This window comes from Neopelma chrysocephalum, unplaced genomic scaffold (assembly GCF_003984885.1).
Source record: "Neopelma chrysocephalum unplaced genomic scaffold, ASM398488v2 Primary Assembly neopelma1_42b, whole genome shotgun sequence".
Taxonomy (NCBI): domain Eukaryota; kingdom Metazoa; phylum Chordata; class Aves; order Passeriformes; family Pipridae; genus Neopelma; species Neopelma chrysocephalum.
Genome location: NW_020897701.1, coordinates 6786305 through 6807816, shown reverse-complemented (window position 1 = coordinate 6807816; position 21512 = coordinate 6786305). Strand labels below are relative to the sequence as shown.

General features: G+C 39.9%; 1 protein-coding gene across 6 annotated transcripts; it reads right to left on the bottom strand.

Moving 5' to 3' along the window:
- Positions 1 to 4229: 4229 nt before the first annotated feature.
- Positions 4230 to 21504, bottom strand: INTS12 (integrator complex subunit 12). Of its 6 annotated transcripts, XM_027677100.1 has the most exons (8): positions 20395 to 20547; positions 17078 to 17206; positions 15354 to 15517; positions 13285 to 13431; positions 12548 to 12735; positions 9007 to 9166; positions 7528 to 7680; positions 4230 to 5187 (listed from the first exon to the last, which is right to left on the bottom strand). In XM_027677100.1, exons 3-8 carry the CDS (start codon positions 15507 to 15509, stop codon positions 4606 to 4608), a joined length of 1386 nt encoding a protein of 461 aa, XP_027532901.1. In that variant the 5' UTR covers positions 15510 to 15517; positions 17078 to 17206; positions 20395 to 20547; the 3' UTR covers positions 4230 to 4605. The 6 variants fall into 6 exon arrangements, with proteins under 6 accessions (XP_027532901.1, XP_027532900.1, XP_027532903.1 ...); XM_027677099.1 differs by lacking the exons at positions 17078 to 17206; positions 20395 to 20547 and adding an exon at positions 21424 to 21504; XM_027677102.1 differs by lacking the exons at positions 17078 to 17206; positions 20395 to 20547 and adding an exon at positions 20817 to 20840.
- Positions 21505 to 21512: the final 8 nt, after the last annotated feature.

The window sequence follows — 21512 nt, the reverse complement described above, 5'->3', positions numbered from 1 at the left end:
GTTTCTTCTTATTTATTTTTTTAAACAAGATGTTTTCCAGAAGCAAAATGCTTTATATGCTATCCAACATCTGCCTGCAAAATTAGCAGAGGAAACAGAGTTGCCTCAGATAAAATGCTGCATTTCTACTATGCGTCCTAGCTTATCTATAAAAAGTTCTAAGACAAAAATATTAGAACTTGTCAAACACTCAAAACACTAAGCCAGTTTAAAAATACACTTCAAGGTTCCAAATATCAGTATAGTTCTTTTCTAGCTGTTCCTGAGGTTGTGACCATTACTTACTGCTGTGTCCAGCCAGAGGTCTGTCATGAGTTGTAGTAGATAAAAGCTTGTAAATTACAGAGCTTTGTGTCAGACTTTTCTTTTTAGACCCAGATATCACCAGCATCCCCTAGTCCAGCCAGAAGGAACATTTATGGAACCAGAGTAACCTATCATTTCACATTACAGAGGGTATCAAATTTTGGGCATCTATGAAAAAAACATCATATTTAAGTAGAAGTAAAATACTACCACAAATTTATAAAATGTTTAAGGAAAGTTATGTAGCCGTTTTTATAGTAAATCACAGGGCAATTTGTATTGGGGACAGAAAAATCACAGGACTATTTTCCAGTTATTTTTTCTAAATAAGAGGTATGCTTCTCAAAATTCAGACAGGCCTTCCTTCTTTCTGCCCTACACTACGTTCCTCAACCTGACGTACGACTTCAGTCAAACAATCCTGTAGAACAGACTCCTTTCCTGAAAATACAGTTGTTAATTCCATCCTAACTATAACATCAAAGCAGAAAGCAACTGTTCCCTTCAATCTACTCTGTTTTTCAGCAGTGCCTATCTTACATATTCAAGCTAAACACTTGATTTAGAAGACCTGGTCTCTGCTATAAATCCTTCCTGATATAATACTTCAAAGAATCACAATCCTAACTGACATTTTTATACCAACAGAAGGAGACTTTATATTTCATTTAAGAAGCTGGGAAAGTTACAGTGGAAGAAAGTCTTTTGCTGATACAAATTGTAGCTGTACTGCAGATTTTGCTAATACAGGGCTAGTGACAAGTCCAGCTAGAATTGCCTTATTAGAGGGAAAAGACCAGCATGCACTAAAGGTATAGGCTAAGTTATTTTATTCTGAATGGAGATACCCTACAGTCAATCCATGCCAGAGTTATAGACATAAAAACATCAGGATATATTTGAATCAGGTCTCAGAAGTATTTTAAATGGCATTAGCTACCACAACTTAAAAACAAGGATCAATTTTGTTCTGCCTGTATTTACCCCATAGGTGGCACATAAAGTAATCTGCACAGTTCAGCTGTAAGCTCCTGAACTCTTATGAGCAAAGCTACATGTATGTTCAGAGGCAAGACAGAGGCAGCTAGCACCTTGAACATTCCTCTGGGAGCAGGTTTTACTACTGGAATGAACACTTTACATAGCAGTACTCCAGCCATTTAAAGAATCTATCTTCACACTACTACTTAGATCTAGGCAACAGTCTTCTGATTAACACTTAGGAAGAAAATATGCCTTCTGCTTGCTAATGGAAACTGCTTCGGGGTCTTTTCCTAGTATACTACCATTAAAAACCCTCTGCTGGAAAGGAAGAAGGATGGGCTGATCAAAAAGCAGTAAAAGTTCCGGATTCCTCCTGCTCATATTGTTATTTTTACATAGCCCTGGAAGCCACAGGCACTACAAAGTCTTTCTTTTTTTCCTCCAAAGGAAAAAATAGTTGAAAAAATGTGCAAATTTCCCAGGTAGCTGAGGCAATTCCAAGGAAATGAAACTATTCCTTTCAATGTTTAAGGAACGTTAGCGTAAATCTTAATTGTGGAGAAGGGAAATGAGGCATGGGAAATAGCTGCATGTATCAGCTTTACACATAGCTAAAATACAGGATGGATAAAAATGGATGCCTATGAAAGTCTGCATGGTGGGTTGACCATGGATGGATGGTAGGTGCGCACCAAAGCCACTCTGCCACTCCCCTCCACAGCTGGGCAGGGGGGCTGGAAAATAAGATGGAAGCTTAGTGGGTCAAGTTAAAGGCAGGGGGAGATCACACCAAGTACTATTACTGGCAAAACAGACTCAGCTTTGGGAAGATCAATGTGACTTATTACCCATCAGAGTATGATAAGGAGAAAATAAAACACTCCTCCCTTATTTCCAGGCTTTACTCATGAATTCACCATCTCCTCTCCCAGCAGTGTGGGGAGGCGGGGAATGGGGGTTGTGGTCAGTTCACCACACATCATTTCTGCTGTCCCTTCCTCCTCAGGGGGAAGACTCCTCACACTCTTCCCAGGCTCCACTGTGAGGTCCCTCCCACAAGAGATAGTCCTCCACCAACCTCTCTAGTACAAGTCCTTTTCACAGACTGCAGTTCTTCATGAACTGCTCCAGCATGGGTCCCTTCCACAGGGTGCAGTCCTTCAGGAACAGACTGCTCCAGCATGGATATCCACAGTGTCACCAGTCTTGCCAGCAAACCTGCTCCAGTGTGGGCTTCTCTCTCCATGGGGCCACAAGTCCTGCCAGGAGTCTGCTCCAGCACAGGATTACCATGGGGTCACAGCTTTCTTCTGGGCATCCACCTGCTCCACCATGGGGTCCTCCATGGGCTACAGGTGGATCTCTATCCCCCATGGACCTTGATGGGATGCAGGGGTCAGCCTGCTTCACCATGGTCTGCACCACAGACTGCAGGGGAACCTCAGCTCCTGGAGCACCTCCTCCCCCTCCTTCCCCACTGACCTGGGTGCCTGTAGAGTTGTTGCTCTCACATATTCTCACTATTCTCTCTGGCTACACTCACTGTTGCACAGTTTTTTTCCCCTTAATATATTACCCCCAAGGCTGATGAGCTCGGCCTTGGCCAGCGGCAGGTCCATCCTGCAGCCAGCTGGCATTGGCTCTGTCAGATACAGGGAAAGCTTCTGGCAGCTTCTCACAGAACCAACCTCTATAGCCCCCTCACTACCAAAACCTGGTCATGCAAATCCAGTACGGTCAGAGATGTTTTCACATTTAGAGATGCTCCCCTCATCACAGAAGGAATAGAGAGAAATTGCCAAATGCTGGTCACAGAGAGCAAGACTCAAGATCATTTTCCAGTGCCCAACTCTAACCAGTTCTGGAGAGCTGAACACAACCTGGACCAGCTGGGACAAAGAGAGGGACCACAAACTGTGAAGAATAGCTCAGGGGTAGGAGTGGAGAGTTGGAAGACCTGATACTTCCCAACTATCTGTCTTATTTGGGTGGTAAAGCATTAATCCACACATGGCTGGGACAGGTTTGAATAAGTGTAACAGAGTCTGGCAGGATATGTGGAAACAACTGAAGGACGCTTGTGGGTGTAAAAACTAGGTCTAGTTAAGAAAAAGTCAGGAATGCCTCCATAGGAAGCTCCCAAGAACCACACTTGAGCTCCCAAGAGCTCTCAAATCTCCTTCATAACAGCAGCTTGGCTAAGTGCAAGACCATGCTTGGGCAGGGAAGTAGAGGGGACTCACACTGCAAAATGAAGAGAGACAAAGCTCATCCCTCTGTTCCTTCTGTGTATGATAAAGCAGTAAGTGTAGATAACAATCATATAGGCTGTGGCAGAACAGTGGAGAGACCAGAGGCTTCATTTTCCAGACCAGCTGGAAGGCAATTCTTCTTTGGCACATGCCAGGCTCGTGAATTTTACAGCAATACTTTGCAGCAAGGAATACTTAAGTAATCAAAAAGTCTTCTGTGTTTCAGGTGTGCCAGAAAGGAAGCAAACTTACTAACACTCAAGACAATTCTCTTCATTTTCTTCTATTTTTTCCCCTCTCTTACATCATACAACAATGTTGTTCAATTAAAATATACACTAGCTTCCACTTATTTTCCATTCCTGTTAAACAGGACAATATTAAGGCCCTCTACAGTTTAAGAAAGCTTGAAAACACTGCCTTGACTCTCTCCCGCTCTTTTTGCATGAAGTTTCTCACTGCATAAAACCAAAATAGGCCAATTAACCAAACTACCAAACCAAAATTTGCCATTTAAATATACCATTGTTTTACAGTTAATTTTTGAAAATGTTTAAAAGAAAATGCATTTTTTTCCATGATGAACCTGATAATTTGAGATAATTAACTCTGCACAATATAGAGAACTCTGAACACCCCAAGCATTTTAAGTGTTGGAATATGGGGTGAAAGAAAAGTGGCAATGACTTCCCAGATTAATAATCCTTTTATTATTAACATATAAGAATCATGGTTTCAGAAAGTTCATTTTATTAAGTGTCCCCATAAATGTGGGTTTTTTAATATTCAAAAATACCCAACTTTTACAATTTCAAGTTTCAGTGCTTTGAGCTACAGAAACAGGAGCATATAATAATGAATTCCTCCAACATACTCAATTCACAGATTTACAAGGCAGAAGGAATATCAGAATTATTGAAGTTTGACCTCCTGTAAAACATGAGTTTTGGGCTTCCCTGATTTAACCTCCATTTCAGTCCAGTAACTAGGGGATTTTCTTTAACAAAAACACCAATGCTGCTGTTTCATAGAACATAACCAACAAAATTAGCAAGCAGACGCACTACTTCTTGAGTTTCTTTTGAGCAGCCTTTTTCTTGACCATCTGTAACCTTTTCATAGCATTGAGCTGAGATTCCTGAGAAGTTGGGCCCTTTAGGGAGGCTGACTGATTACCAGTATCCGCAGTGGTTTTACTCGTGCTGCCCCCGCTGTTCCCTGAATTCCCGCTGTTGCCGTTCCCGCTGCTCCCCTGGCTGCTGGTGCTTGGTGTGGCGCTGCTGGGACTCGGGAGACCCACTTTGCTGACGTTGTCGCTGCTCACTGAGCGGCTCAGGGTGGTTTTCCCCAGTGTCAGAGGTGGAGGAGGTTTCAGCTGAACAGGGTTTGTGCTGTTGTTGGCAGAAGCTATTTTTGACCCTAGTCCTGTTTTTGAAGTTGCCAACCCTGACAAACCCACAGGTTTCTGGTTATTTGAAGAAGCTGCTGGTTTCCCACTGGCACTCTGTGTTGTTGATCCCAGTTTGGCAGTTGATGGATTGGCAGAGGAGGTTTTGGCTGCAAAAGCAGCCCATCCTGTAAGGCCACTTGTTGCTGAAGAGGAAACACTTGTACTGGCAGAGTTCCCCGAAACTGCTGCTGAGGTCTAAAATAAAAAAGCATTCTTATTATAGTAGCATCTATTTGTGCAACACATCACAGTAGGAATACATTGAGCCTCTGTTTCAGTTCTTTTCCCAGGATCAACCAATGGACAATATTTCATCACTGCTTACTGCAGTTGAAAGTACTAATACGAACAAGAAAGGATGCCAGGTGCAGCCAACTTTTAATCTCCCAGCCACATGGAACAAATAATACCTTTTTTCCCCTTCCTTCTATACAGTACCATACAGCATTGTGATCCCTCTATGAACAATAGAAGTCCAAATTTGTGAACTATATAAAAGGTGGTGGCTTGCCTTCCTTTTTTTTCTTTTTACTGTTGTTACCTGGTGTCACTTGTTAACAAGATGACAGATGCTTGGATAAAAATCAGACATTGAGCAATTTATTATTGCATTTATTACAGCCTTTTGGTCAAAGTAGCAGTATCTAAACTGTTTCCTTTCCCTCCCTTGGTTCTTAGAAGCCTGTACCACAGAGAGAATAAAAAAAAAAAAAAAGAAGTCACTGCACTTTTTTCCTGTAGGTGTCTTCCCATTCAGGTACTGCAAAACACAAACCTTCTGCATACATGGGCTCCCTTGCTTGCAAAGTGCTATACACATTACCCGAGTTCCCACACCTTAAACCCTATAACCCTCAGGTTTCAGATGGGGATGATATGTTGCGTTATTAAACCAGAGTTATAGCAAATGGTAGAGTTAAAATGAAAACTAAACCCCTCTATTTAAGTAATATCCTTTTAACAGTATTTCCAGACAGTTTCTAAACAGTAAAGATGATGGATGCAATCAGGCCTCAGGTCTTACAACCCATTTAGGCAAATAAATAAGTCTGCTGAGGTGAAAAAAGTATTCACAAGTATAAGAGCTTGAGCAATACCCATCATATTATTCATGATGGTTTGCATCCAGGCAGAGCAATGGCAAACATAACTCTAAGTTATGTTTAGTTGCTTTGATTTTGAGTTAAAGCTGTGCTTTCCTAGGTAAGGGTCAGGCTTTATTAGACTACTGTGTTGTTTACTATACTGCCTCTGGTTTACCACCTTTGAGCAACTTGTGTCAATATTTTAACTTGGGAAAAACAGAAATAGAAACAACATAGAATCATGGAATAGAATCACAGAATGGTTTGGGTTGGAAGGGACCTTGAAGGTCATCTAGTTCCAACACCCCTGCCCATGCTACCTACTAGATCAAATTATATGTAAGAAGTAGTCTCCTAAATTAGATCTCAGAGTCAGCTAGAGTTTCCCTATTATAGACTCATAGAACTGTCTAGGCCAGAAAAGACCTTCAAGATCATCAACTCAAAGTGTAAACCCAGCACGTTCAAGTCCACTGTTATCACGAGGAAAAGCCTAACTGTTAAAATACACACGTTACTTGACCACAGAGACCAAATAATATATTTTCTATGATTCATAGAATCATAGAATGGTTTGGGTTGGAAGGGACTTTAAAGATCACCTAGTTCCAACCTCCCTGCTGTGGGCAGGGACACCTTCTACTAGACCAGGTTGCTCAAAGCCCCATCCAACCTGACCTTGAAAAAATGCAGGGATGGAGCATCCACACGTTCTCTGGGCAACCTGTTCCGGTGTCTCACCACCCTCACAATACAGAATTTCTTCCTAACATATAACCTAAATTTATCCTCTTGCAGCTTACAACCATTCCCCCTTGTCCCATCACTACATATCCTCGTGAAAAGTCCCTCTCCAGCCTTCCTGTAGGTCCCTTTTAGGTACTGGAAGGCTTCCTGGAGCCTTCTCTTCTCCATGCTGAACAACCCCAGATCTCTCAGTCTGTTTTCACAGGACAGGCTCCAGCCCTTCCCAGCTCCTTTGCAGTCTCCTCTGGACCTGCTCTAACAGGTCCATGTCTTTCCTGCGCTGAGATAGCTGGACACAGTAGTTCAGGCAGGGGCTCACAAAAGTGGAGTAGAGGTGCAGAATCATGGCCATCAACCTGCTGCTGGGCCAGCTTCTTACGATGCAGCCTAGGATATGGTTGGCCTTCTAGGCTGCCAGGGCACATTTATAAAGATTTCTACTTGTACAAAATATCATTAAAAAATCCATAGCGTCAGTTCTGTTCTTTCCCTTGTAACATAAAAATACAGTCAAGAGTTGGATGTTTTAGGGACTTACTGCTGAAGTGAGGGTTTTTTCACCATTCTTTCAGTGTTAATGCTATGGTGCTGCTCAGTCTGCATAGTATAGCAGATTGTTTTCATTCATGATTCTTGTGAGAAAAGATTATAATCTATGCAGTAAAACGTAAACTTTTCCTCTGGCAAATTTAAACTACATTACCTTGACTTCTGTTCTCTTGAATGCTAGAAAAGCTGGTGGGGTCTCAGGTTTTAACTTAATTTCTGGCTTCTTGACCAATGGATCCTTCAAAGCTGGTGCAACTGACACCACTGCAGGAGCTGGTTTTTGAGGTGGCTTTTGTGTCTTCTGAGCCTGTATAAGTGGTAGGAAAAAAACATGCCAAATTAGTTACAGACCCTGTAACATTGACTGTTTTGACTGTTAACAAAAAGCATGAGCATTTTAAGATTGCAATCTAGTCTTTACAACTTCAAGTTTAATAGTCCACGGGAAATGAGGTAACAGGGGATGTGGAGACAGTGTTGGTTATGGTATTGGAGACAGGGTCCAGCCACAAAGCATCCTGAATAGAACTTGCTATTGCAGCGTGGAAAGAGTTGCAGTGGTTGCACTTATAGAACAGGAAAGCACTGGGCCTTTACAGGAATAAGGCAAAGGAAGGTGAACTTGCAGAAGAAAGGGACATAATCCAGCAGTACTGGGATGTGGGCTGCAAGAGCCTGCTAAGAAGTGGCAGGTAAAATGGCAGAATTCATGCCAAAAAAGAAAAAAGGAAAGGTCATATTGAAGGCAACTATTGAATGGCTGCAATGGCTATCCTGTGCAGGAACTGACCTTCAGCAAACACTCCTCTGAGTTCAAAGGCCTGATGATCATCAGAATAATCATGTATTTCAGTCAGTGATGATAATTCCTAGGCCAGGATCTTACATTGCCTTTTTTTCTTGTTTCTTAGTAGAGCCATTTCAACAGATAACAACTTGCTAAGTTATCACAGAGCAGTTTCAAAACACACTTTCTGCTGTATAAAAGGGTGTGATTTTAAAACGTCGGAACTAAAGTCACTAATGTTTCATGCACCCAAAGGTGCTGTCTTACTCTCATATTCGTTTCTCATAATGAGATGAGTGCAATTCCAGTGGGATCCTGTTTAGTCAAGAAATTAACACGCAAATCAATCAAAATAAAGATTTTAATTTTTTTTTTTTACTGGAATGTGCTATCCTCAGCTTTTGAGCCTGAGAAAACTCAATGTTTGAGATCTGGACTGAAATTTGCAGTCTTGTCCTACAGGAAAGCAACCATTACTATCCAAAGCTGAGAAGAAAACTAAAACTGTAGGGCTATTTGGTAGACATATGCTAAAAACTGATTATCACCCGAAATAAAAAAAATAAAAGGTTTCAACTGCTGCCTGCCAAGTAGGAAATAATCCTATTTCACTCTTCTTCACTCAACTTTTCATTTTTAAAAAACGTTTTTTAAGAAGCACATTACAGAATGCTCTTTGAGATGCTACATTAAAAAACACACCTGCAGCGAGGGAAGCACTGCTGAGAAAAACAGTATTCCAACATGCTTCCAATGATTTCTCTAACCCATAAAATACTCTCACATAGTAGAAATAGCCTGCTGTATTCAAATAGTGCTCACACGAGACAAAAAACTGACTCCTACCATTCTCTTCATCTGCCTGGTACAGCGGGCACAATACCATACAAGTCGAGGATCATTCACTTCCTTGTCTGTCACCTGAGGTTTATGGCAATCCTGGTGGTAGAGATTATGGCACTCCTGACACTCCACTAGCTGATTCACAAAAGTAACTGTCATTTGCCTGCAGAGCAAATAGTTAAGAACAGATTATGGAAGAAAGCACTTAGAGGATTATCCAATTGTTGAAAATTTTGCAAGGCTTAAGATAAAAACTAAAAATATTTTTGCTTTCACATATACTTCCTACCTTTGGCAAATGAAATGTATTCCTTTTCTTCCTGCATCAGCTCTTCCTAACTAATATTTTAGAAACTTGATATTTTTAAAAGGTATTTTTTTTCAAGAATATCTAAAACTTCCACAATATTAAACGTGTATATGACAGTTTTGATTTCTCTGTTTGATTTTTATATTAGAAATATAAGTCTTGCCTGTCTTGCTTCACCTTGGCATTTTACGGATACATCACTCTATAACAAACATGACTTCCTCATTATATTAGTATATGAAGGCCTAGTCTCCATTTGTACAATTTTGCTGTAAGCTTTAGAGCAATACAGTTCAAGAACAAATAATTTCTCAATGACAAGCCGGTAAGAGTGCTTTCTGCTACAGGATTTGAAAGCATCATCATCCAAGCTCTACACTACTTTGAAGATGTTTTATTAGCCATCCTTTTGGTCCCTACTACATAAACAGACACGTGGAATTTGAGATAATACCAGAATCATGGAAAGATGGAATAGAAAGGATTAATTGTGCAGTCCTGCCTTGAAGCAAACATGCAAGCTGGTGATGAGGACTTCATTTTGCATGGGCCTCTGTTGAAAGTAATCATGCTGTACAAATGACAAATTAGTGATATATACATGACTGGGAGTCTGCCTGTGAATTAGCCAAATACCATTTTCTTAACGATTTCTTCTTTCAGAGGACAAATCAAGCTATTTAATTGCTAAGCTGCTTTTGCTCATATCCCTGAGGAGCAGGTACCCAGGTAACCATGGAAACTCTATTTGTAGATGGGTGGGGAAAGGTAATCCCTTATTTCTTTATATAACAGAAAAATGAAGTCTGATACTACAACATTTTCTAAGAAATATTTCTCTTTTACACAGGCAATTTAAAAACAGAGGGAGAAACCTTTCTGAAATTCCAGGGTCCATTATTCTACATGCAGGATATTTGAAAGACATTTTGTTTGTTTCTCATTCCTAAGTAAACTGGATCAGAACAAAGCAGTGATTTTTCAACCTCATGTCTCAAGGTGGGAGACTCATCCTATTTTAAAATTACAAAGAACAATCCCAGACTGATTAAAAAGTCAGGAACTCTTCATGATCAGAAACAAGTTAAACCACTTACTTTTAAATTATAAGATAACTAAGAAACAAGCCTAACAATTTTTTATCATCAAAAAACAAACAAAAAGGTATTAACAAAAAATTTGAAATTTTGTTATTTCAAACCCAGTGTTTTTTAAAGATTTTTTTGGGATGAAAACTTCACAATCATCTACAAACTGCATACAGTATTTCCTCTTCATATAACTGAGGAGCCAGGTAACTGGTGGGTCCTGTTTTTGCAAGACCTACAGGTACTGGAGAAGTTGAAGTTATTTTAATATTCTCTCCCTCCTTATGCCTAAGTTGGCATAACAGAACAAGAAGGAAAACACAATAGGCATCAACGTGCAATACTCGTAATCACTATTAAAATACATTTGACACTTGGCAAACCTTGAAGAAACATTTCATGTCTCTGCTTTACTTTTTACATCTATAAAAAGGAATAGTTAATATTCGAATGCACTTTTTGCATTTGTGAACCCACAGCTGGGTTCTTGTCAACTTGTCTTCTTAAGCAATGTAAATATAAACTCTTTTGCTATGAACTCCACCTACTCTGCAATTGGACATGATGTTTTCATTCACAACTGGTTGAATAATTGAGTTATTAGAAGATGCCATTTTAAAAATACTATTCATTCTTGAGTTATTTTACAGAGTATCCAGTGCTTTTATTCTTCATATGTATGGGAATATTATCACTTTGGCCCAAGATGGCCACCCCAAAAACAGTGCACATATTGAAAGGGAGCAGTAAATAGAGGAATACTGTTTGACCAATGTGTTGGAGTCAGAACTCCGAAGCACAAATCCTCTGAAAAACATCCAGTTCAGCACTCGCTGCAGGTGAAGAACCATGTGACATCAGTCTCAGCAAGTTCTGTGTAAAATGAAAGTGATCCTGAGTGTCAGGGTGACTGTTGCCACCCCCTCTCTAATAGGTTGTTTCTTTCCCTGCAGTACTTCTCTCTCCCTCTGGCTGTTTTAGTTAGCCAGGGCAGAAAAGTCTTTTGCAAGAACAATTGAGTTGGTGACCACGAGCATGTAGAAGCAACACCTTCAGCAGCCAGGTTAAACGTTGAAACAGCTAAAGGAACCACAAACCCAGCCTGTGCTTTTCAAAGCAAAGTCTTGGCCATGCTGGGCACAGGAGTTGCATTTTCTTTAGTTTCTTTACTTTGCAGGCATTTCTCATTATGCCTGTGTTTTTCTTTGCCAGGGAAGACAGAGAATTAATAATCCACAACAGTTCAAGACTGTCTAAAAAAACTTTTTTGTTATCCATTCCTGCCAAATAACTTAATACCATACTATTCTTAGTAGCATTTTAACATACCACCAAATGGGGATTTGCCCCTTTTAGGGGACAGAAAAAGTGGAATTTGAAGGAAAAAAGTTAAAATTGAGATATTTATTTCATACTTCTTCCTTTTTCAGTGTCTCTATTAAGAAACTAAACATTTGAGCTAACATATGGAAATAACGTGACATGAAATCTCATCAGTCCACAATTGGTTACCAGTATAATTAGCTGCAACAACAAAAATTTATCACCCCTGGACTGCAGTTGTCTCCTTACCTACACAACGGGAATGACTATGAAAATGATGGAACAACAAAGTTATAATGCCCAGTTTCACAAATGACTTAAGCTGAGCTGAAATACATACTTGCTACCGAAAGGCCAGTTCCAACCCCTTCTCTGTCCTGGCTCTACATTCTTGTATCCACACATGTGCCAACACAAGCATTTACTCTCACTAAGCTGACTGAAACTTAAACCTACAGAAAAACCCAAGTGGAAAGCTGATCCAGAAGCTGATTCAGCTCATCACAAAACTCTGTGTGCAATACATCCCCTAAACAGTACAGGGAAGGAGGTACAATTGGGAGAGCCAAACTGCTCCTTTTGGCAGCAGTGGGGGCTTAACAAGGACATAAATCATCTGTGAAACCAAATCCTGGTTTGAGTGATTTGATCCTAGGGTAGATATTCAAAAGTGAATTTTATACTTCTGTTAACACTAAATCTATTATCAATTTTGGATATGTGCTTAAGTGATTTCCAGAATAAAAACTAAAAGAAGCATTAACTCAATGGTACACATTAAAAGAAAAGGTAACTACCTAGCAATGAAGCAATGTTGACTTACCTGCAAACAACACAGGCCAATCCCATTTCCATAGCAAAGTCATCAGCACTGGTTTCCTCAAAGCTAGATAAATCAGGCATGGATAAATCCTTGCTCGTCTGAACTGTAATAGGAGAGGAACGAGCCTCTTGCTTCTCTACTTTGGGCTTCTTTGGTGCATCAGGTCCTTCAGCAGTATCCCCTTTTGTCTATTAAACACACACATACAGAATGTGAAAACTCAAGATGCTAGTAGATATTATTAAAATGAGAAAATAATTGGCACAATTAGATTAGAAGTATAAGAAGGTATGCTTTACAGAGGACACACACAATGTATTTTCTTTAATTACATATTTTCTTCAAAATATTTGCGAACTAGAAACTCAAGCCCACTTTTTGTACTTCACCTCAAAATCCTCGAAAAAGCTTTGGGAAACCCACATTTCAATTTGCTACATTTTAGTACCTTGTTATTATCAGGATGATTTAAAACAGAGAATCACAGAATGGTTTGGCTTGGAAGAGACCTTTAAAGGTCATGAAATCCAACTCCCCCTGCACTGAGAAGGGAAAACAATCACAGAATAATTATAATAAGACTTTTGTTGGAGTGCCTAAAGACATGATTGGCTAATGCAGATCACAGGTTACGCACCACTAGACGAGTTGAGCTACAGAGATTGAAAAGGGAACCTTCTGTCTAAAACACCTTCGAGGTTATATACCAAGTTATCTCATTAGGAAACAAAAATCACCTTATCAGTAGATCTCTTTTCTGTTTCTTTTTTCACCTTTTCTGATGCAGTGGGCTTGCCATTGTTGTTGCCGGAGGGCAAACTAGAAGAAGCTTTAGGCTCTTGCTTAATAGGTTTGGTAACAGATACTTTTGGTTGCTCTGCTTCCTAAAAACAGAAACAAAAATTGAAGGCAAATCCTACACTTGAGATACTTCCTGGTTTGCCATTAGTTAGATACCAGGATAGGCAAACAATATACAACACCAATCATCTACACACACACTTCTTAAAAAAAAACATTTCTTAAATATCTTCATATCACATCAATAAATTAGTGTGCATAAGTTGCAGACAATTAGTAAAACCTCCCCTTACCACTCACCTTCCAGAGGGAAAGGTGCTCCTTTTCCAAAGACAGATCCTCTTTGGAACATTAATTAAAAAGGAAGACATTTCTGCTTTTAAAATTCAAAGAGATAATGAACACAAATTTTCAGATAATTCTGAGGACAAAATTCAATATAAGCTGAAAACAAAACCTGACATCTGATCTAACCAGACATCAATACTTCATTCCTTCACGGAGAAAAATACTGACCTCTGCTGAATCTCAGTCCATATTCATCTACCAGATGAATAAATTTAGATCTCAACAGAAATCAACAGCTCTCATTAATGACACCTTAGGGTCGGCAATGGACAATAACCAAGAGAGTTTGTAAATGAGTGATTAATCAGACTAATGCACAGGAGCAAGGTACCCCCTCTCAGCTGGTAAGAAGGCAGTAATTCCCTGCTCTGTACTGGGACAGGTCCTAAGCCCTGAGCTTCAGCCCTCCGAAGTTTGTTGACTTCCTGTTGCATCCAGGGTCAGAAACAGATTTCCTCATCTGCCTGACTGTGGTAACTCTGTGCTCCCTACTCTGTTCTTGGATTTCATGGTCAACCATAAATTAATCCTGCAGCCTAATAAGAATGCACGGAAAGGAACCGCTACATTTTTTTTCATTTCTGAGCTTTGCAATCTAGCTGATACTGGAGACATACTAAAAAGAAGAGAATAAAAGATTTCTTCCTCTGGTCTGAACTTCAGTTGCACCTGAGGGCAGGTGACTGCCAGCCAAGCTGTTATTAGAATTGGCTTCCCAAGCCTCTTTGCGCTATTATTGATTTATCTGCTTCCTCTTTAAACCACAAATCACTTCTTTGAGCTCTGAGGGCACCCGAGAGTTTTGAGACCTGTGTTAGGGGGAACTGCAGTTTAGGTTTCAGGGAGCTGAACAGAGAGGAGTTAGACCACACAGTACAAGCATGATATACGCTGAGCAGTAATAGTGCCTTTTAGTTATTTGGAACCACGTAGATGTAGAAATGAAATATTACTGATATATCAGCATACACACCATCATTATAACATACCAGGCTGACTTCCAGGCATCCTAGGGGAGAACACTACCTCATTATCCATATGGCAATATGTAGCAGTACAAGGATGTCCCCGCTTGGTTATTTCCATTCACTAATTTGGATTCAAACAGTCCCTCTAGCAGGTGTTCAGTGATTTTCGGTAGATGAAAAATAATGTTTGTCCATTGGACGGCAATGGTTCCAAACTGTAAATCATTTCTGCTTTGAACCATTTCGTGTTTTTCGTTCTCATATGACTTCATCAACAGAATTTCAGGGAAAGAGACCCAGCTTTATCAGTAAATAGCTTGTTCTGTTTCATATTTATCTGTGGCAAAAGTAATCGGCATTTTAAAGACCTTTTAGCTCTGAAATGTAACTGCAGAAATATGTAAGTTTGGGTTCACCTTACATAGCATGTCTGATATAATGTTGAATATCTCTTTTAAAGGTCTTGGTATATCAACAAAGTAGAGATTTTTTTCCCCATTAACTTCTGTTAATTGAATAGATTATGTTGCATAAAAGGGAAATGATGAATATGAACATTCCATAATTACTTTTTCTTTTTCCTCAACTTCTGATTCTCTTTTAATTTTCCAGCTATAAAAGAGGAACTAGGAATAGAAGGAGCTCTGTAAAGGCATACAAAAATGACCCATGCTCTCTAACACCAATACCTTCTGAGATGGACGATAGCTTGACTCAGTTCCTCTGGCCAAAGACTCATCAAGAAGCGCTTTCAGCTTTTCTGCAGAGTCCTTACTCTTTGAATGCAAGAAGCCCAGGGCTTTCAGAAAAATGGGATCAAGCTCCAAGTTCACTGTAGCAGCCATAGTGGTGTCTTCAGAGGGAGTTTAAAGGAAAAAAAAACAAAAAACAAACAAACAAAGAAAATCAATGACAACTTTATTCACTTAGAGCATAACTCAAACAGCATGTGGCTAATAGAAGATCTATTTTTTTTGCAAAATGGAATGACATTAAATCACAGGAAGGATGATATGTGAATTAATTATCACTAGAAGTTGACTGATTGTGAATTCCAGAGTTGCAAAACTTTAATTTGACTTTACATGTGAAATTATGTCAAATTAATTCTTTGGCATATCTGATATTCAGAAACTAAACTCATCACACTCAGGTAAATGAAACAAATATTTCATATTCTTGATATTTCATACATAAAGAATATTGAAAAGTATGGAAAAATAAGTGTTAACTTCAAGAAAAGCAATTACTACCCTTCTCCTCAATATTATTTGCACATACAGTTATTTCTAACTCATGGCTCATTTAAGAGTAACTAAAAAGTCTTACTTGCAGAAAAATTAACTTCTGAAACTTCTGACAAAAACCCAGCTCATTGTAGCATACAATATAAGAGATACAAACAGCTAGTGTATTATTTTATACAAATAAAATACCTGAAAAAACACACTATCCATTTTTAAATTTAGCTGGAACAGTGAGAAAATTTATAACTTAGACTGTGACTTAACCACGCCCCCATGTGACCGTCTGAGTTTTAATGTCAAGTAATGACTATCCACAGCTTCAATATGCCACAGTGACAATGTAAATGGAACGAAGTGAGAAAAAGGTTAGAACTAATTAAAAAAAATTATGTTTGCTTCAGAGCAATACATTCTGGCACTCTGGAACCTTCTCTATTCATTTCTTTAACAAAATCTCTAAGGAATTGCATTTACATTGGAAATTGTACTTAAAAAGATCTAACTTAAGCAGTAATTGACAATTAATAATTAAAGAAATAACATGGGAAGTGATGGGAACACATCAGGATGCTTTATGGTTTTGTTTGGTTTTGGTTTTTGGTTTTTTTACACAATAATTTAGAGGATGTTCTTGAAAAGCCTTTCATCAGTTCTGCTCAAAAGCACTGGACAGCTTTTTCAGCTGGAGCTTCCAAGGTTTTGTCTGATTAATTCCTTTTGATATTCATGGCAGCAAACTTTTACCTCTCTGGCCAAAACACCAGCAGTGGCAGCCTGCTCCCTTAACTCTTGCCTAGAAGTCCCTAGGAACCTTTATCTCATGCTGAGCTTTCACGAGACACCAGAGAATCACTTGACTGAGATCATCAAGGAGTTCAACATTCAGTAGACTTCATAGGGATTTTATCAATGGACCCAGCAGAGAGTTAAGAATCCTCTTCAAGAGCCTCTTCTCTCTTCCTTAATCTTTGCTACTTGACAAATCATTTTCTGGTGGCCACAGAACTTCTGCTGGTAATACTACACACCAGTTACTCTGCTTTTTCACTGATCAAGCAGAGACTGCAGTGCAAGCCCCATCCAGACAATTCAGTCTCTCTCTGATGATTACAAAAAGTGAATTCACAGTGCATGGAAAGCAGATACCCTTTTTTTAATGCATCTACCTCTAATACCTGCTCAGGCTGCTCTCAAGATCTGTGGGTAGGTTATCTCCTTCATTTCTTTGTTCTGTGAATATGTCTTTTACAAGAGTCAGTACCACATACTCTCAAACCAGGATTCTGCTAAACCCTCTGTTGAATGAAAGTAGAATCAAACCACTAATTTCAAAAATTTTGTATAATTCCCTGCTAAAAAACAATACTTTCAGTTCTTCTCTGAGGCTTCTACTAGGAATACACACTTGTCTACAGGAAGAGCAGGTAGCCAAACAGTCATTAGCAGCCAATTCAGGATGCCTGTAATATTTAGAGAACAAGTGTAAACACACTAATTCAACTTTCATCTAGCTGAAGATTTCTTTCTAGCTCTAGCTTTTTGAAGACATATATTGAAAGGAACTGTTAAACCCCAAATTTCAAAAGGGTTCTCTGTATTTATTCTTTTATTTGCTATGAAATTGCAGCAATTCTTTCTTTATTCTCCAGAGTAAATTATAATGTCATAGGCTACTTCACTTACAACTAATATCACAAGAAATTTCTCAAGAGAAGGGAAGGAACTGGGCTTATTAAACAGTTCAAGTATGCTCAGCTTAGGCATGTATTTTCAAATTAAAAAAAATCTATTTGTGATTTAGAGGAAGTCTATTCAATGGGAAGATGAACACATCAATAGCTGTCTTAAAAACAGCATCACCTGAAAAAAGTAAATTGATAATTATGCTCTCCTTACTGGACCATAACAACACAACTGCCGAATAGGCTAACAACAGTAACTGACCTGGTCCAAAAGGCAAATTATTGCTTCTGGTAGTAGCCCTTTCCAGATGTTTACAGATCAAACAGTTTTTAAGTATAAAACACTGGTTTGACACTTATAAACCTAAGATCCAATTACATTCATTCATGTTTTCATTCATAAACTGCTCCTCTGGCAGTGGAAGCACCATACAGCAATGCGATAGCCTTGAGATAAGGACAGCAGAGTGTTCTAACAATGATGCCATAGGCTGTTCTGCAAGACAGACCTTGACTTTGTTCTTGAAGAAGAATCTTTGTACAGGAAATAATTCAAATGCTGTTTAGAAAAAAAAAGTATGACACTGTGTTTTCCTTAGCAGTTTGATAACTCAGCTGTGAAATCAGATGACTGTGCTAAAAAAAACCCCAGAGCAGAACTGGTTTTGCTCAAAGCAAGTGCACCTTTCTTGCAACTCAGCATTCAGCCATCAGCCTAGCCCTAAAAGCACCTTTCTCGACTTAGGTCTCTGTTTGGTACTTCTTTACTATTATATAAGAACTGTTTGATGATGGATACACAAGACCAAATATAAGGCAACAAAACTCCCTGAAGTAGCGGAAATAATATTAAAAAACCTACAATGAACAATCATGGAATAGCCTCCCAATGTGTACTACTCGAAGTGGTTTAAATCCCTGTGGGGAAAAATAATGCTAATTAGTAGGTTGTTATTTTTAAAACATCCAAGAATTTTTGGATTCTCTCATTTCTTGAGCATACTTTGTTCTTCTGCCAAATACATACAAGTTTAATGGAGCACTATACAGAATACACGGTCCTCCAATTTAATAGACTTATTAGATTTCTAGGATCTGAAGAAAAAAAGAGCCCTCTTTTTTTTATTTATTTGCTATCTACTAAGTTGCATGCCTACACATCTATTATCTTATTCATTATAACTTGCATTTAAAGGGATCTACTTCCATTACATTTTCAGATATGGTCGTATTTTTATCCATCTGTTTCTGAACTCCTGTTTCTATTATTTTCTGCGACAGGTGTACTGCTGAAGATATTTTTCCAAGAAAGCACACACCTTCAATTTATATTGCAATGCTATTATCAAACCCATTCTTTTATAAACTCAGAAATATTTTTATTTTTCACTGACGCTGATGATTAAAAGGACTTTCACTCACATATCCTTTTCAGCTACCTTCAACATATGTAGCAGTAAACTTAAAACCCAGTCACATGAAACAACAGCACATAATTCCTGCCAACACACTCACTGCACTGTGTTTATCAATAATTAATTTATCATGATAATATCAATTCACTTTCTCCCTCCCCTATAGATTCTTCTGTTCCTCAGAACTTACTCTCTTCCTGACTAATCAGTGACAGTGGCAGACTTTGCTTATTTACCAATAATACCTTTTCCAGATCACTTCCAGATGTAATGTAAATCTTAAGAAAGTAGATCAAGGAAAATCTTAAAAGCAGGAAAAAACAAACTTCTGTTTTCAGTTTTTGCTTTTGTATCTTAATCAGGACTTGATTCATGACAGCATAATTTCTCAGTTACCTTCCACAAGGGACATTTCAAAACTCACACACTTCAGTAGTCTGGAAAACTGTATTAATCAGTTCTCATTTATCTGTTATCTTCTGCAAAGAATTTTCTAAGACTAGAGTAAAATTTCCTGCTATGTAGTTACTAGTACTGGTATCCTTAATTCTACATTCTATTCTACACCATATTTTATAATGTACTTTAAAATTAATATTTCAATCAATATTACTGTAATCCATTTATCCAAAATATCTAAGATTACACTATTTGCTGTTTTCTCCTCAGAAATAGTGAATTATTTAAGAATCACAGAATCATTTAGTGTGGAAGGGATGTCACATGGTCGCCCTGCGCAATCTCCTGTTCAGAGTAAAGTCAACACTGAATTCAGACCAATTTGCCCAGAACTTTTCCAGTTGGATCCTGAAAACTTCCAAATATAGGAATGTGAAACACTTTATGGGCAACCTGTCCCAATGCCTCATTACCCCATTTCCTTGCTTGGAATTGGAAGTTCTAACTTGTGCTGTCTTTCATTCCCTCTCAAAGCATCTGACTACAAAGACTGGCTCGATCTTTTCAAAAATCTCCTTAGGTTTATAAAGGCTTCCATTAGGTCCCCTTAAGCCCCTGGTAGATGGCATCCAACACTTCCTTCACCTTCAGATCTAGCTATTTTGCCACAGGGGACAAGCCAGGTAGACAGGCATGACTTATCCTTGGTAGATCTCGAGATGGCAATCCCTAGTCTCCACCTGCTCCTCTTATGCCTACAAATGGCCTCCTCCATGATTTTTTCCAGATGGAAGCAGCAAGGCCTGTAGTTGTCTTGCCCTTTTTGAAGATGAGCATAAAATTTGCCTTTCTCCAGTCTTTGGGATCTCACCAATCTCATGGCCTTTAAAAGATGACAAAAAGCAGCTCTGTGAAGATGGACCTGAAGATGGTGTTTCAACATGTGCCACTGCTCATTGGTTTAAGTCACTGGCAAATTGAGTTTACCTCCACTACTGTTTTCACCTTTCCTTAATCCAGTGTATACTCAAACTTATCAAGTTCACAAATTCCTCGGTATCATCCTCCTGGAAACTTCTTGGTGACAAAATCAAACCTTAGTTAAAACGGAATTTCTGAAATAGTTACACCAAAGCCACAACATGACCCTCTGCAACCTACTTGCTGCAAATCTCTCCCTGAGATTTCCCTTTAGGAATGCCCAAAAGGCCTCTCCCCTGAAAGCAACACTTTAAAATGTTTAAGATAATAAAAAGCCACCCACCCTCCTGCTCCCGCTACCGCCCTCCACCAAGTTGCTCAGGGCAGCGGCTCCGGGGGTGCCCTGTGCCCGGGAGGGACCGTCCTGGAACTCACCGGGACAGCGCGGCGGCCGCCCCTCCCAGCCCCACAGGAGACCCAGAGCTCACCCCGGGTCCGAGGGTAAGAGCCGCCAAATGTGGTGTGGGCTCCACTCTTCCTCCTCCCCAAACCCTTCTTTCTTCCTCCCTCCCCCCAAACCCCCTCTTTCCTCCTCCTTCCCCCCAAACCCCCTCTTCCCCGCTCCTCCCAGCCCCCTCTTCCTCCTCCCAAACCCCTCTCTTCCCCCATTCCAACCTCCCTTCTTCCTCCATCCAAAACGCCTCTTCCTCCTTCCTCCTCCCAAACCCCCCCTTCCTCTTCCCAAACACCTTCTCCACCGTTTTCCTCCTTCCCAAACCCTTCTTCCTCCCTCCTCCCAAGCCCTTTCTTCCTCCTCCCAAACCCCTCTTCCTCCTTCCAAAACCCTTCTTCTCCTCCCAAACCCCTTCTTCCCCTCCCAAACCTTTTCCTCCTCCCAAACACCTTCTTCCGCCCCCCAAACCCCTTCTTTCTCCTCCCTCTTCCTCCTCCCCAAACCCGGCCTCCTCCCTCCTCCCAAACCCCTCTTTCTTTCTCCCAAGCCACTCTTTCCTCCTCCCAAACCCCCTCTTCCCCTCTTTCTTCTCCCAGACCCCCTCTTCCCGCTCCCCGCAGAGCCGCCCGCTGGGGTCTCACCGGAGGCGAGGAGGAGGAGGACGGAGGCGCACAGGCGGGTCCGCCGCCACGCCGGTCCCCCCGCGCCCCGAGGCCGGCGGGCGGCAGTT